The sequence below is a fragment of the Nanorana parkeri genome, unplaced genomic scaffold (assembly GCF_000935625.1).
Source record: "Nanorana parkeri isolate BGI_ZX_2015 unplaced genomic scaffold, ASM93562v1 scaffold358, whole genome shotgun sequence".
Taxonomy (NCBI): Eukaryota; Metazoa; Chordata; class Amphibia; order Anura; family Dicroglossidae; genus Nanorana; species Nanorana parkeri.
In genome coordinates this window covers 763,553-778,521 of record NW_017306626.1, presented here as the reverse complement: position 1 = coordinate 778,521, position 14,969 = coordinate 763,553, and the positions used below count along the sequence as shown (strand labels likewise).

The following is a 14,969-nucleotide window of genomic DNA, read 5'->3' as shown; positions in this document are numbered from 1 at the left end:
TATTCACTTCGGCCCTGTACGGCTAATTTCAGCTGTACATCGGCTAACTTCGGCTTGCATTGGTTCACCCGAACATGCTCAGCATATTCGGCTGAGCTGAAGTGAAGGAGCCGTTTGACTCAGCCGATCCAACATTCTCATAGGTGCCGAAAGTTAGTGAGTAAATAGCTGAATGCCTCAGCTATTCTGCTCGCTACCTTGGAGGTAACGAGCAGAATAAAAAAATTACATTAATAAATGAAAAAAAAAAGCGTGGGGTCCCCCTCCGGATCCATACCAGACCATTTAGGTCTGATGTCACGGCTGGCTCCGCCCAGTGAATAAGACTTGTCTACTTAATGGATGCAAATACTGCAGCTTTCATTATAACACTGAGATTTGCTCAGGTGGTTATAATGAAGGCTGACTCTCCCATTCAGGAGCTGGTCAGGGCATAGATAAACAAACAGCTATTTCTTCTGAACAGAATAATGTAGGAATATGCAACAAGGTTTGTTAAAATCCTTACAACGTATGTCAACTAGAGGGCATTATTTTTTTTCTCATGTGGAATTGTTTTCTTATTCCTCCACAGATCCGCCTTGTCAAACTGAGCTTGGTAATATTCAAAAGCAGCAAGGATTAAAGAAGCTTCTTGGTAGGTTTATTTATATTTTAAAAGTAATAATAATTTCTATTATGCTAATATCAAGTTTATATCCAAAATGCTTCAACCAAAATAATTGTAGAGAAAGCATGATTTTATGGTGCCCCCTGTCCAAAAAGAAAAAAAGTGCATCATCATGGGGCATCATCTTGCATACCTCCCAACTTATCTACTTGAGAAAGAGGCATACCTCAGTGCAGGGATAAACATGCTGTACACACAGTGCAAACAGTAAATGCAAGACTGCACTTTTCATCATATCTTTCGATGCCTGTGCTGAAAAGGTATTCTCAAACTTTTCTGATAAATTCAATTGTAGTCTGCCACTCCCTCATGTTGCTGCTCAGCTCTGCAGGCATTGTGGCCCCAAGCCACAACACTGACACAACCTCCCTCAGCCTCTTTAAATATCTGTCTCCAAGAAGCAGCCACTGGGATTGAGGAAGCAGCAGAGTGACAATACATTAGTGACATTACTCATCACTACCAACACACTCCCAATGCCTGTGTTTGGAAGGCAGAGTCCTGCTGTCAAATTATAGCGGTGGGCAGCAGAAGGTCTCTGCCATTAAGCGCCCCATGGGCCACAAATGAAGTACATTTAGGCTGCCAGGACAGGACAAATGGCTCACCCCTCCTGTTCCCCATCAGACCTCTTTTGGCTCCAGGCCGATAGCAGCCATTTGCGCTGCTATGGCAGAAGGTACACCAATGACACCAAGTTATTAGTACGCTAGATGCACAGGTTAAGGTAAGCATGAATCTTTAGTGGTTTAGTAAGTGTTAGGGGTTAGGTTAAGGTTTGTGTAAGGGTCAGGGGTTAGAGGTTAAGTTTAGGGTTAAGATTTTTGGGTTAAATTGACATTAAAGTCACATCCCCCATGTCGCTTTAAGGACTTACCCTAAATGATGCCTCTTGATCTGAACATCTTCTTCTTTCCAGGAGTTTTCTGGAGTCCCTCCAGGATTGGTGCTGGTCTCTGATCCAGTGCCGACCGCTGTGTCTTCTGTGTCCCATGGTGTCTGTCCGTGTGCACGCGGCAAGCTGTGTGCATTGACTTACTGTATACTGTGTCTCTCCTTGTCTCCCGGCCAAAGATCTCTACTGCATATGCGCCCGCCCCATGATCTTTCACGGCCACTCGAAAATCTACAGATCTTCGTACAGGAACGAGCGGCGGAGACATAGGTAAGTTTTTACCTATTGGTAACTTTTTTTATGTTTTTGCATATATTTACTGCTTGCTAGCAGTATATATATATGCAAAAAAAACCGGAAGGTTTAATTGTACTTTAAGGCTAGGTTTATGATTTTTGAGGTTAAAGCCAAACTCCAGCTTTAACCCCTATATCCTTTTAACCCCTGCTTTAGTCACATCCCTCACTCCCCATATTGCTTGGAAGCCAAGAGTTATATGTAGGAGCCATCATGCTGCAAGGTTAGATTTTTATAATTGACAGCAACCCTCCACATATAACATATATTTTTAAGCTAAGCTACACACCCAGTGCGTTGTGTAAATGATCATTTATTACCAGGGTTTGGCTTTATTAATAGGGACATTTTTAGGGCTCAAGTGTTTAGGTAAAGGTCGATTCCCAGCCCGACACGATTCTCTAGATTCTACCGGAGAGTGGTCCGTTTAGCAAACATAGCTTCACCTTACTTTTAGGAACAGCTCCACCAAACACGGCCGCTACTTTGAGTATGATGAAAATTGAATACACAAAGGGTCTGATGTATTATGTTAATTGACCAGTGGCTGGCTTGAGGCTAGTGGATGGGACCGAAACATTTCATTATGCCACTGTGCCTTGGAACATATTGTCTCGCTTGAGGTTTTGTTGCTCGTAATGATATGTACACTTTTGTATTCAATGCTGAACAGTTGGCTGCCTGCATGCAGACCTTTGCGTTTACTACCTGCGTCAGACTAAGCTTTTGTTCAATAAATGAAGATTTTAAAAAAAAAAGTATTTAGGTAAAGGTGAGTAAAGTAAAAGTGAGTGTGAAGTTAAGTGCTAAGAGTTAGAGAAAATCCTTTGCCCAATTATACTCTGGATGAATGCAGTTAGCAGTGGCAATCACACCGGTAGATGGAGCTAAGGAGCATAGGAAATCCTTTGCTCCTTAGTTCCCTCTATTTGCGGAAATGCTGTAAGAACGGCATTCGCCCGGCATATGGCTGGACAGATGATTTATAAATTATCCTCTGCATTTTAACTTAGTTTGTGGGGTTAGGTTTTAGGCCGGGTTCACACCAGGGCGTATCTTGATCTTGCATCAAACTTGCACAAGGTATTGGCACCCCAAATGCAGCCAAGCAAATGCGTTTTTCCCATGTGCGTGAGAATGCACACAAACACGTGGGAAAAACGCAGAATGCACTTGTACTTCTTTTCCACAGTTGGTGCATGTCAAGGGACCCAAAGGAGATCAATGGGGACGCACATTCCTGCAACACTATGCCCAGTGTGAATGGAGGCTTAGGGTGTACAACCTAAAAAAATGAAGGGGTCTATTCACTAAGCTGCCGTAGGCAGCCGAGTGACTAACCGACCCCAAGCGAAGTGCTGGTACGGCTGATTCCAGCCTTATATCGGCTGAAATCAGCCGTACATCGGGTGGCTTTGCGTGGCTTTGGGTCGGCCAAACATGCTAAGCATGTTTGGCCGACCCGAAGTGCAGAAGGAGTTTGACTCAGCCAATCCAACATCTGGTTCGGCTAAGCTGAACCTCCGGCAGGCTACTGGCTGCTGTTCTGTCTATTCTCATAGATGCCGAACAGCAGTGAGTAAATAGCCGAAGGCCGCTGCCGCATTCAGCTCGGCTGTTGTTCTGCTCGGTCCCTCTGTGGGACCGAGCAGAATAGAAAAATAGTTAAAAAAGTAGGGGAAAAAAAGATTAGAAAACGATTGTGCAGAGCTAGCACTGTTTTCTACTGGCCGGGCGGTTCTGCTGTCGTAAAAAAAAAAACAACCGAACACACCATAGGAATGCATAGCTAGATTGCTATTGGCTATTGCAATTTGCAATAGTCAATAGCAAACTAGCTATTGCACCCGCCCTCTGCTGCTGTCAATCACCAGAGGAGGACCTGATGGAGAACTGCAGGTCCCCCTCTGCTGATTGACAGCAGCAGTGGGCGGGTGAAATAGCTAGTTTGCTATTGCAAATTGAAATAGCCAATAGGAATCTAGCTATGCATTCCTATGATTTTTTTTTTTTTCTGACGGCAGCCAAAATGGCTCCGATGTCAGAAGAAAAAAAAACGAGCAGGGAAAGGTTGACTCTGCTCAATCGAGCAGGGTGAACCTTTCTGGGAGAAAGTGTTTCTCTCCCGGGCGGCCGGGAGTCTATTAGAGTCCCAGAGCGTCCGGCTGAGGAATGACAGATGGCGTTCCTGGTTACCAGGTAGCCAGGAACGCCATCTGTCATTACCCACTGAGAACATGGAGAGGCCGCTCTCAGTGTGTAATGACAACGTCCCTGGTTAGCTGGTAACCAGGGACGCTGATCTCTCTGAAAGTGGCCAGAGCCAGCCGTGAGAAGACGGCTGGCTCCGCCCAGCTGTCAGTAGCAGGCTGTTGGCCAGTTGCTCAGCCAGCTTCAGCTTTCACCTCGGCTCAGTCGAGCCGAAGCATAAGCTGCTCGGCTGACTTCGGAAGCTGTACAGGCTATAGTGAATAGCCCGTACAGCAGCCCTTCGGTTGTACTCAACCGAAGGGATCCTGGGGCCGAAGCTAGCCGTGGGATCAGCCAAAGCTACGTGAATAGACCCCTAAGTGTTAGCCTAATGGTTAGGATAAAGTTTAGCTTCAGGGTACAGTGGGGGATTTTTTTTCCTGAATAAATATTCAACATTTCTCTATGCAGAGAAATAGCACTGAATTGACTCCCCATTGGAAGCTTCCCTGCAATGTAAGTATTGTGGTTACAAATTTCTTATAATCGGTTAGCACTGGGTGGGTATATTTGAAATTGTGGTCCTGCGTAGAGGCTAAAACCTGTATTAAAATGTGAACTGCTGCAAGTAAGAAAATGTGTCAAAAGTTTTCAGCATAACTAATGAAAAAAGACAAGTATATAATTTTTGTCCAGTTGTATATTGTTGTACTTTGTGTCTCAAGAAACAAACACAAATAAAGCAATCTTGTGTTCAGTGACATGAGTAAACCTACTAAAAACTCAGTGAGGGATGACGTTACATAAGGAAAGAAACAGTTTATTTCTAAAGTATACATTCTTTAAATAAAAACATGTACATAAAGCCAGTATTAGTATGTAGTAGTAAAATATAAAAATGAAAAGTGTGAATTTGTTCAAAATAATGTATCTTCTTGTGTGTTGAATTGGAATATATTATATACATATATAGGTGTACATTGCTAGAATAGTAGAAGACCTGGCATACTGAAAGGCACACTGTAGAGAATATCCCAAAAATATGCTTAATTAAAGTTAGTATCTTACAAATGCACATAAACCCTTAGAACACAGGATCATTTTAAGAAAAAAAGAGTTAACACTTTGTCTGAGATGATCTTTTAACCTTTTAGGAGAACTTCATAAAAATAGTTGGGGAACACTCAGCAAACAACAACTGTTGACACTTAATACTTTGGCCTGGAGTATGTAATATACAGTACAGTTTACAGTAAGGACTATATAATGTACACCATACAGGGGTGGATATGTAATAGGGGTATGTAAAATACAACACAGTGTGTAGACTACAGTGCGTTACACACTATACAACATAATGTATAGTGTTCACAGATCAGATAACATACTGTGTAGCACATGTAATAGTGTGCAGTGGCCCAGAGTATGCAACCTACAGCAGAGCTTACAACGTGCAGTGGACAGGACAGTAGGTTGTAACTTACAGCACAGCTTATGGAGTGGACTGTTTCAGAGTAGGTAATGTACAGTCCAGTTTACATAGTTCAGTAGCCAAGAATTTATAACATACAATATAGTGTATAGAGTAAAGTGATCAGGCAGGTATAATGCACAGCTATAATGCACAATGCATAATGCACAGCTTACAGTCGAGTGCTTTGAGTTATGTAACCTAAAAGGACACTTTACCAATCAAAGTGGTGTTATGTAATATATAGCACAGCTTACAGAGCTGTGTATTGTTTCCATAACATTTTATTAGTCTTTTATCATTTGCACTACAGTACAAAAAAGATAAGCACACAACAAACAATTTACACAGATTTTGAATCAGTTTGATCACATTGTGTCTGGAGGCAAGAGTCCATTAAAAATACGAAGTTGTGAAGATGCTAGTGAGATAGAATTCCAAAGCAGGCTCTACCACATAATATATTTCTATGTAGGCATCAACAACAATAAAACAAAACACTTAGGGGTCTATTCACTAAGCTGCCGTAGGCAGTCGAGTGAAAGACTGACGTGAAGTGATCCGAACGCTGTTCGGCTATTCACTTCAGGCTGGTACGGCTGATTTCAGCCGTACATCGGGTGGCTTCACGTGGCTTCGGGTCGGCCGAACATGCTGTGTCAGAATAGAAAAAAAAATAGAAAAGAATAGAAAAAAAAGAAAAAGCAGTGTTTCTCTCCTGGGCAGCCGGGAGCGGGAGACTCTCGGAGCGCCCAGGAGAGTTTGCTGTCTGGAGATCAGTGTGCCTGGTTAGCTGGTAACCAGGGACGCTGATCTCTCTGCAAGTGACCGGAGCCAGCCGTAAGATCACGGCTGGCTCCGCCCAGCTGTCAGAAGGAAGCAGGCTGTTGGCTGGCCAATAGCCGGCCAGCTTCGGCTTTCAGCGCGGCTCAGCTGAGCCGAGGCATATGCCTTCGGCTCAACTGAGCCGCTCGGCTATGTTCGGGAGCTGTGCAGGCTATTGTGAATAGTCCGTACAGCAGCCCTTCGGTTCAGGGTCTTGGGGCCGAAGCTAGCCGAAGGATCAGCCGAAGCTACGGCTAGATCCTTCGGCTGCTTCGTGAATAGACCCCTTAGACTGAAAGTGAAACTTGGGGGGTTATTCACTAAAGGGTGAAGAGTTTGGAGAAGGCAGAATTTTCCCATTGAAAAGCATTGGGATAAGCCATGCGAAGCAAGCCGATGTACGGCTGATTTCAGCCGATGTACGGCTGAAATCAGCCGTACCAGCCTGAAGTGAATAGCCGAACAGTGTTCGGTGTTTAGTGTTCACTTCTGATCGGTCATTCACTCGGCTGCCCTCGGCAGCTTAGTGAATAGACCCCTTAGTGTTCCTGTTCATTCATTACCTGTGGAGATAGTATGTTTACTATGTCCACAATCATGAATGAACAGTAGTCCTGTTCATTCATAATTGGGGACACAGTATACTATGTCCTCAAATATTTACAAGCAGTCAGCGATTAGTGCAGAAGGAGAGCTTGGTCTACTTTGACAGCTGACTCCTCCCCCACACCACCAGCTCGGCCTCTTGGGACCACTCACAGCTGTCTCCACTCCACACCGCTCTCCATCCTGTTCTGTCATGTGAGGCTGAGCTGAGAGGTGCTCCATTCGGCCTCCTGACAGTTTCTCTCCTCCCCTGGATGCTGCTTTGTGTCAGAGCAGACACAGAGCTGTGCCCAGTGAGGAGGAGAGAAACTATATATGCACTGCAATTTCTGCATTTTGCAGAAAGTACCATTCTCAGACGATATGTTTGAACTTTTAATTTTTTTAATAAATTGTATATTTCACACTTGACTAATTTGCTTTTTACCCTTTTGTGTAGTGCCAGGCAGCTGCAAAGCCTCTATCTGTTCCACAGTCTATAATTCACAAGTTGTTTTTCACTGTCTTCCAGCTCTATCCTTTGTTACTCTTTTCATTTGTGAGGTCCAGGTCTCTGTTGACTACTTTCATTCTTCATAATTTATTGGACTGTTGGCTGCTTTATTGATGGCTAATATTGGGTATTTTGTTTGTGCCATATGGCAACATTACAAAAAATGATCACATACATTCCTCCAATTAGACCCATAACTATAGATTCATTGGGGTTGAAAAAAAGGGGGTCTTTCACAAGCAATGTATGAAGCATAAATACAAAACATTTATTCACTTATATCTCAAAAAGAAAATTACTTGCTAAAGTTATTACAGACATATATTGTAATAATGGCTGAAGTATTGCAGGGATAGTTGCTCACCTCACAGCAATAGATGCAGGATTACCAGACATCAAGGAGAATAGATTTAGGGGGCCAAAGCACTCAGCCGAGCCAAACGCTCATGCGTAAAAAGTGCAGAAATAATGTTTTAAAGTCCCCCGCTCCCCACATGCACACACATACATATGCAAACATGTGTCGGTGCGCCTACGTGCAGTGTTACATATTGCCATGAACGTCGGAGTGAGAGCAATAATTCTAGTGCCAGCAATCACTGCTAACACTAAACTGATGACCAGTAAAAGCTTTTAAAGTGTCTGCTATGGGAAATTTCTTGTATTGTAGTTTTTTGCGGCTTCACAGGCGAACGCAATTTTAAGGGTTGACATGTTTGGTATCTATTTACCCAACGTGACCCCATCTTTTACATTTTACCAAACAAATGGGTATTGAAGTCTGTTTTTGTGCATTAAATTTTATTTTAGTTATTTTATCCTAAAAATCATTATTTGATAAACATTTGCGAAAATTCTGTGCAACATAAAACATTTCAACTAGCATTTTATTATTCTACGGGGCCTCCGCTTTCAGAAAATATATCACTGTTTGGGGGTTTGAAGAAGCTATTTTCTAGCCAGAAATTTTGTTTTCACCCAAGCCCTACAGAGCCACCCACAGGCATTTTTGAAAACTAGAAATTAACATTACATGTCTATTTTTAGTCTATCCAATTTCAACAGGACCACCAACAGCCGTTTTCTGAATCTATAAATTATTTATTTATTCCCAGGGAAAAAAGCTCACAATCTATTTGCACTTAAGCCCCAATTTCAACAGGACCAACAGCTATTTTTGACTGTATGAATCACCATTACAGTTTCATTAACTCCCAGAAAAAAATACAAAATATTGCTGTACCTACTTTGCCAGTATTAGTTTATTTGCAATCAAGTCCACAAGAACACCAACAGCAATGTTTGAATGTATAAACCAATATTATTATGTCATTTATTCCCACAATATGCCCACTAGAGACTGGTTTGCCAATGTTTTAGTATTAATTGATTTGCAGTCAACCCTTTATTTTAACACGACCATTAACAGCCATTTTGAATGTATAAATCAATATTACTGTGTTATTTATTCCCAGGGAAAAAGCCAACATGAGATTGCTGTGCCTATGTTCCGTTATTAATTTATTTGCACTCAAACCTCAGTTTTACCCCTTACCACCAACAGCCATTTTTTTATATACAGTAGAAATTAACATTACAGTGTCATTTATTTCCAGAAAAAAATCCCTCAAAAGATTGCAGTGCCTACATTCTCAATTTTAATTTATTTGCAGAAATGTTCTACAGAAGGAACCCAAAATAGGATCTGTAAAATGGTGACCTATGAGAAATATTTATTTGGATATGCATATTGGTGACCTATGAGAAATATTTATTTGCATATGCATAATGGTGACCTAGGAGAAATATTTATTTGGATATGCACAATGGTGACCTAGGAGAAATATTTATTTGGATATGCATAATGGTGACCTAGGAGAAATATTTATTTGATACGAACTGTTTAGATTGGGTGGAACATTTAGCGCATAGTCTATGCAGGAAGTGAAGAAAAACAGTAATTATATTTTGTTTTCTATATGTCTACAATATTGACCTTTTTTAAAATGTATTAAAAATATTGACAACGCAAATTGTGCCATTTCTAATGTAGTACCATAATAATTTGCAATCTTTGCTGATATATGTAAACTGTGGAAAATCCATTTGAAAATGTCTTACATGCCTCTAAACTAACAAAAATACTATAAAATTAATAATTTCCATTTGCAAAAAAAATCTGATTTATATTGTTAATGCTAACCTGTATATTAAACATGTTTTGTTTCTAAAGGACACTACATTCCAGCATGTGATGAAGATGGGTATTATAAACCAGCTCAGTGTCATGGAAGCATTGGTCAGTGCTGGTGTGTTGACAGATATGGAAATGAAGTGACAGGATCCAGAAAAGTTGGCTCAGTGGAATGTGGTAATTTTCCATGTTTTTTTACATTGGGTACGATGGGTTAGTTGATGTTATTCTGCTACAACAAAAGCACAAAATTATTTACATACTCAGATATTACTAATAAACTGTATATTATATACATATATCACCAGTGGGTAAAAGCTAGACCAATGTAAGCATGCATAATACTTTATACCTGGAGTTTAGCTTTAAGTGGAAATGCTTAGATTAGTGGTAATATGTTTTCCTTTTTTATAATTATGAAAGGGTTTTATTTACTAAAGAAACACTTTTCACCTGTGTTAATTTAAATACTTAAGCAATCTCTTTTATATTTTTTCCTTGAACCTGATTGGATTACTTGAACCCAGATTAGTGGGAAAGTTACTAATCAGCTTGTTATTTGTTGTTGGCACAATATACAGACATTGACAAATTTTTTAGCATCCATCTATGAAAAAAGAACCCACAATTTTCTTTGAAAGGGTTTGAAACTGACAAAACTAATTTTTTTTATTTTATATTTAATAAAAATCAGACTTTGATTTCAATTCAACAGAATATTTAAAATAATGATACAAATGAAAATGCCATGAACAAAAATTATGGGACCCTTAACCTAACACTTTGTTGCACAACCTTTAGAGGCCATCACTCTGAACATGCAATTTGTGTAGCTCTTAATGAGACTTTGGCACCTGCCAACAGGTAATTTGTCCAACTATTCTTGAGCAAACTGCTCCACCTGTTTCAATTCAGAATAGGTCAATGTCATTTTTGTTAGTCATTCTTGGGTGGTTTTAGCTGTGTGTTTTGAGTCATTATCCTGTTGGAGGATCCATACCCTGCAACTGAGACAAAGCTTTCGGACATGGCCTGTATGTTTCACTCAAGCCTCCTCCATGCTTTACAGTCGGTACAATGTTCTATTGTTTAAAAGCTTCATGCTTTTGTTTGTGAACATATATCTGATGTGACTTGCCAGATAGCTCCAGTTTTGTCTCAGCTGTCCAAAGGATATTCTCCCAGAAGCATTACAGCTAATCAGTATCAATTTTGGCCAATTTCCTTTTCTATATTTTCATGTCTTCCTTTGAGTCCACTGCTGCCTGAAAAGAGATAGACAGTGAAAGCAGACACTGATGTACCTTGACCTTGAAGTTCAGCCTGTATCTTTTTGGAGGTTTTCCTTAGCTCTGTGTCTACGATTTGCACTACCCACTTTTGTTCAGTCTGCGGTTGTTTTTCCTCTTGCAGCCACATCCAGGGAGGTTGGCTACATTCCCATGGACCTTAAACTTCGTAATAATATTTAGTCACAGGAACATCAAGCTGCTTGAAGATGGTCTTACAGCCTTTACCTTGACATGTGGGTCTATAATTTTCTTCATGATCACCTCAGACAGTGCTCTCCTGTGCTTTTTCTGGTCCATGTTCAGTGTGGTACAAACACTAAAATCAAACAAAAGAGTGCCTACTTTTCTCCATTTAAATAGGCTTACTGACTGATCATATGAAAACATGTATGATATTAATTTGATAGGAATGACAGCAAGCAATAACTTTAAAAATATCACTATATTCCATTTATTTATAACCTTTTTCTGGGGGTACCAACAAATCTGTCCAGGCCAATTTAGAATATCTTTGTAGTTCCTCTTTACAACGATGGTGAATGTGTTTAGTATATTTTAAGAACTTGCCACTAGCTAATAATTATTATTAAAGCAGCACAAATCCAACCATAATGTTTCTTTATAGAACGGAGAAAAGCTGTAATCTAAGGTACATGTTTATTATTGTATCTGTCTGCACTGACCACAAATTACTTCCCATCCAAAAATATCCCTAATAAGAATAAAAATAAAAATGGACAAAGGTTATAACTCTTTACCACTGTATTAAGATAGTGCCTAATATTTGCTATCTATGTGCCCTCATTTCCTGTCCTTGTGGCCACCATGGAGGTGAGATGGAATCTTCCCACTGGGGTCACAGACAACAATAAAACTATGAAAGAATACTATACTCTTCTAGTCTCTATTCAACACATATTAGAAATGGCTTAAGTTGGTCTTTAAAGTCTGTACATTTGTAAAAATGCCCATAAATTGAAAATACAGACAAAATTAAAATGGAAGTGTTAGAAACTGTCAGTTCTGTATTGTTGCCTGTTCACAGTAGAACACTTTTCCATAACTTTCCTGCCCTAGTGGCTGATGTCTTCAGGGTAGAGTGAGGAAAGTCAGGACCTTTATTAACTTTTGGTACCAATAGCAATGCTGGGGAGACATCGCAAGACACCTTACCTCTAACTCGTATCTACTCAGATTGTTTACCAAGTATAGTATGTGGTATTGTATAAAACAGACATGTAATCTGCTGACTGGTTTTTAAAGCTGACCTGTAATCTGGTGGCTTGTGTAAAAAGCAGATTTGTTCTCTGGTAGACAGTAAAATACACTCGCTCTTACCAGCTATATGACAAAGTCTGCCAATACCCCTGATGCACAGAAGACCAATGAAGGAAATTTGTTTCTTTATACAAAATAAATCCTAAATATGTGCCCCCACTAAACATGTGTAAGATAAATCAAAATTACTTTCATGTACATTATTACCTTAACGCCTTCTCGACCGATGACGGCATTATTCTGTCATGGTCTTTCAGTTCCTTAAGAACATGCATGGACCAGCGCTCATTGAGTTAATGCAGTTGATGGGTCCCTAGGGGTCCTCAACATCAATTTAGGTGGTCACAGCACAGTGTTCACTTCGATAGCTGATCACTGTGATCACCGTGTTGTGACAGCCACTGAGTCAGCTTTTAGCTTACTGTGTTGTGGAGCTGGAAGCCAGCTTAGTGTATTACAAAGTGATACATAGGGAGAGATTTACTAACCTAAACACGCGTACGCACTAGGTGCGTGTGATTTTTACACTGCAAAACGTATTTATCAACCAAAAAGTCTCTAAAAGCATATTTCCACTAATGCCATATATGGAAAAATCATGCACATGATGCATATATAATGCTGCTTCACAGTTTAGACAAAAATGGTTAGCTCATGCATTTACATTCCTGCATTCATCAACGCAAGCAACAAAATGTAGAGCTAATTTACACAACATCACCTTGCAATTCATGCAGGGCTTTGCACAACACACCTGCTGGGTGTGTACACACTACAAAGGTGTCTAGATTCCACCAATGGATCATGCTGGGAGGGAACACACTACAGAGGTGTATACTTGTTTGTGGCGTGTTTATAAGGTTAGTAAATCAACCCCATAGTATATCTCAGGAGAATACAGTATCTCCTCAGAATACTTAGTATAAAAAGCCCCTTTAGATAAAAAAATAACCCTTTAGTTCCCCCTAGTTAAAAAAATGTAACTAAATATTAAATTGTTTTTATGACAGGCGGTGATTCAGACACATCAGGGGATTTTGGAAGTGGAGACTTTCATGACTGGTCTGATGATGAAGATGATGATGATGAAATGATGAACGATGAAGATGAGATTGAAGATGATGATGAGGATGAAGGAGGCGATGATGATGAAGAAGATGAAGATGGTTATATTTGACATAATATAGTACAAGATAATTCTATTTTTCATGTCTACAAAGAAAAAGACATCTCTTAGGAAATACCTTTTGCTCACGTCGCCACCAAGTAAAAAAGGATTTGAAAAGAAAACTAAACATGTATATTTTGTATGATCATTCCAGTTAAATCTGGAGCCATAGACTTATGTTTCAAAGTCATTCATGTGCATTTGAGCTTTTATATGCTTTTAGCAAGAAGAAAAACCCATTGGAAGAACAACCTAAAGAAAATCAAACAACCAGCACATCAGTTGAAGAAAAAAAAATTCAACAAAGTGTAAAGGTAGCGGCCCTTGGCTAGACGTCTGTGCATTTCCTTATTTGCAAATGAGTACTAAAAGAAAATGACAACTTGTTGGTGAAAAACTCTGACAATGAAAATTTTCCTCATTTTTGTTTACAATTATTTCCTCAGAATATGCAGATACGTGTTTGTTTGTTGTTTAGTGGGCTTTTAGATTTGTTGTCTTATTATGTTAGCTTTTTCTCAATATTATTTTAGAAGCATTGTATGAATTTTGTTATTAGCAGAGCAGCATGATATTAAGTATAATCTAGCCAATACAATTCTTCTCTGAAAACTGTGTACTTGAGCAGGTAATCAGCACCACTTGTATAAGCAAGACTATGCTACAATATGTGTTAATATTGTCATATACCGTACAGTTAGCCACTATAAGCCTGTCATGTATTCTTCCTCCATGATATCGCTACTAAATTGAATTAGTGGTTCACAGGTTTCACAACAAGAGTGGTGGTTAAGAGAACACAAGTTTATATTCAATTTATATAACATTTTAAACGTACTGTTCAGGTCTAAACAGTTTGAGTTTGAACTTTTTTATTTCATTTTTTCTTCATTCTTATATGTTATAATTGTTCTTTATGCTAATTACCAATGGTAATAGTAGGGATTTTATTTCAGTATTACATCTAAATCCTTCACAATGGCAATGGCAAGTTGGGACCAACTGGAAAACATTGCCTGTGTGCTAAAAAAACAGAAATGTTTTTTCTTATTACTATTTTAATAATTTGGTCAGTATTTGCTAATATAGTGTTTTTATTGTATTCAGTGGCACCAGAAGGTTAAGTGTTGTACCCAATCAAACTGCAGAAAAAAAGTGTTTATTGGTTTACTAAATTTGCCTGCACACTTTAAAACCATTTCAGTCTAGCAGTAAAAAGCATTATACTTAATATTTATAAATAAAATAACACATTTTAATCACCACTATTAAGTCAAACTTACAGTTAGGAAATATTTGACCCATGCTTTCAAACTAATTTATATTTGAGACTACACAGTTTAATAGGAAAGCTGACAATATTTGGGTGAGAAGGTACCGTAGGAAGGCAGTGTACCTTGTAATTCATCCAACGCTATAAATCATTTTTAGGAGATACTGCATTCTTGTGCATGTATACTGGTTATGGAACTCTAATTTGCTTCTAATATTCTTTTTATTTGAAACTTGGTACTTAATATATTGATGTATATTGCTGTAGTATGAGATGATTCTGCAGTCTGGGTATGTTTTAGCATTTACACATTCCGA

At 39.3% G+C, this 14,969-nt stretch overlaps 1 protein-coding gene across 3 annotated transcripts in view; it reads left to right on the top strand.

The window, feature by feature from the left end:
• Positions 1-13,478, top strand: part of SPOCK3 (SPARC/osteonectin, cwcv and kazal like domains proteoglycan 3) — a 264,156-nt gene extending 250,678 nt beyond the window's left edge. For all 3 annotated transcript variants that reach the window (XM_018558789.1, XM_018558791.1, XM_018558788.1), the window contains 3 exons: positions 575-637; positions 9,681-9,818; positions 13,222-13,478. In XM_018558789.1, coding sequence (XP_018414291.1) covers positions 575-637; positions 9,681-9,818; positions 13,222-13,388 — 368 coding nt within the window. In that variant the 3' untranslated portion in view covers positions 13,389-13,478. The remainder of the gene's footprint in view (positions 1-574; positions 638-9,680; positions 9,819-13,221) is intronic.
• Positions 13,479-14,969: the final 1,491 nt, after the last annotated feature.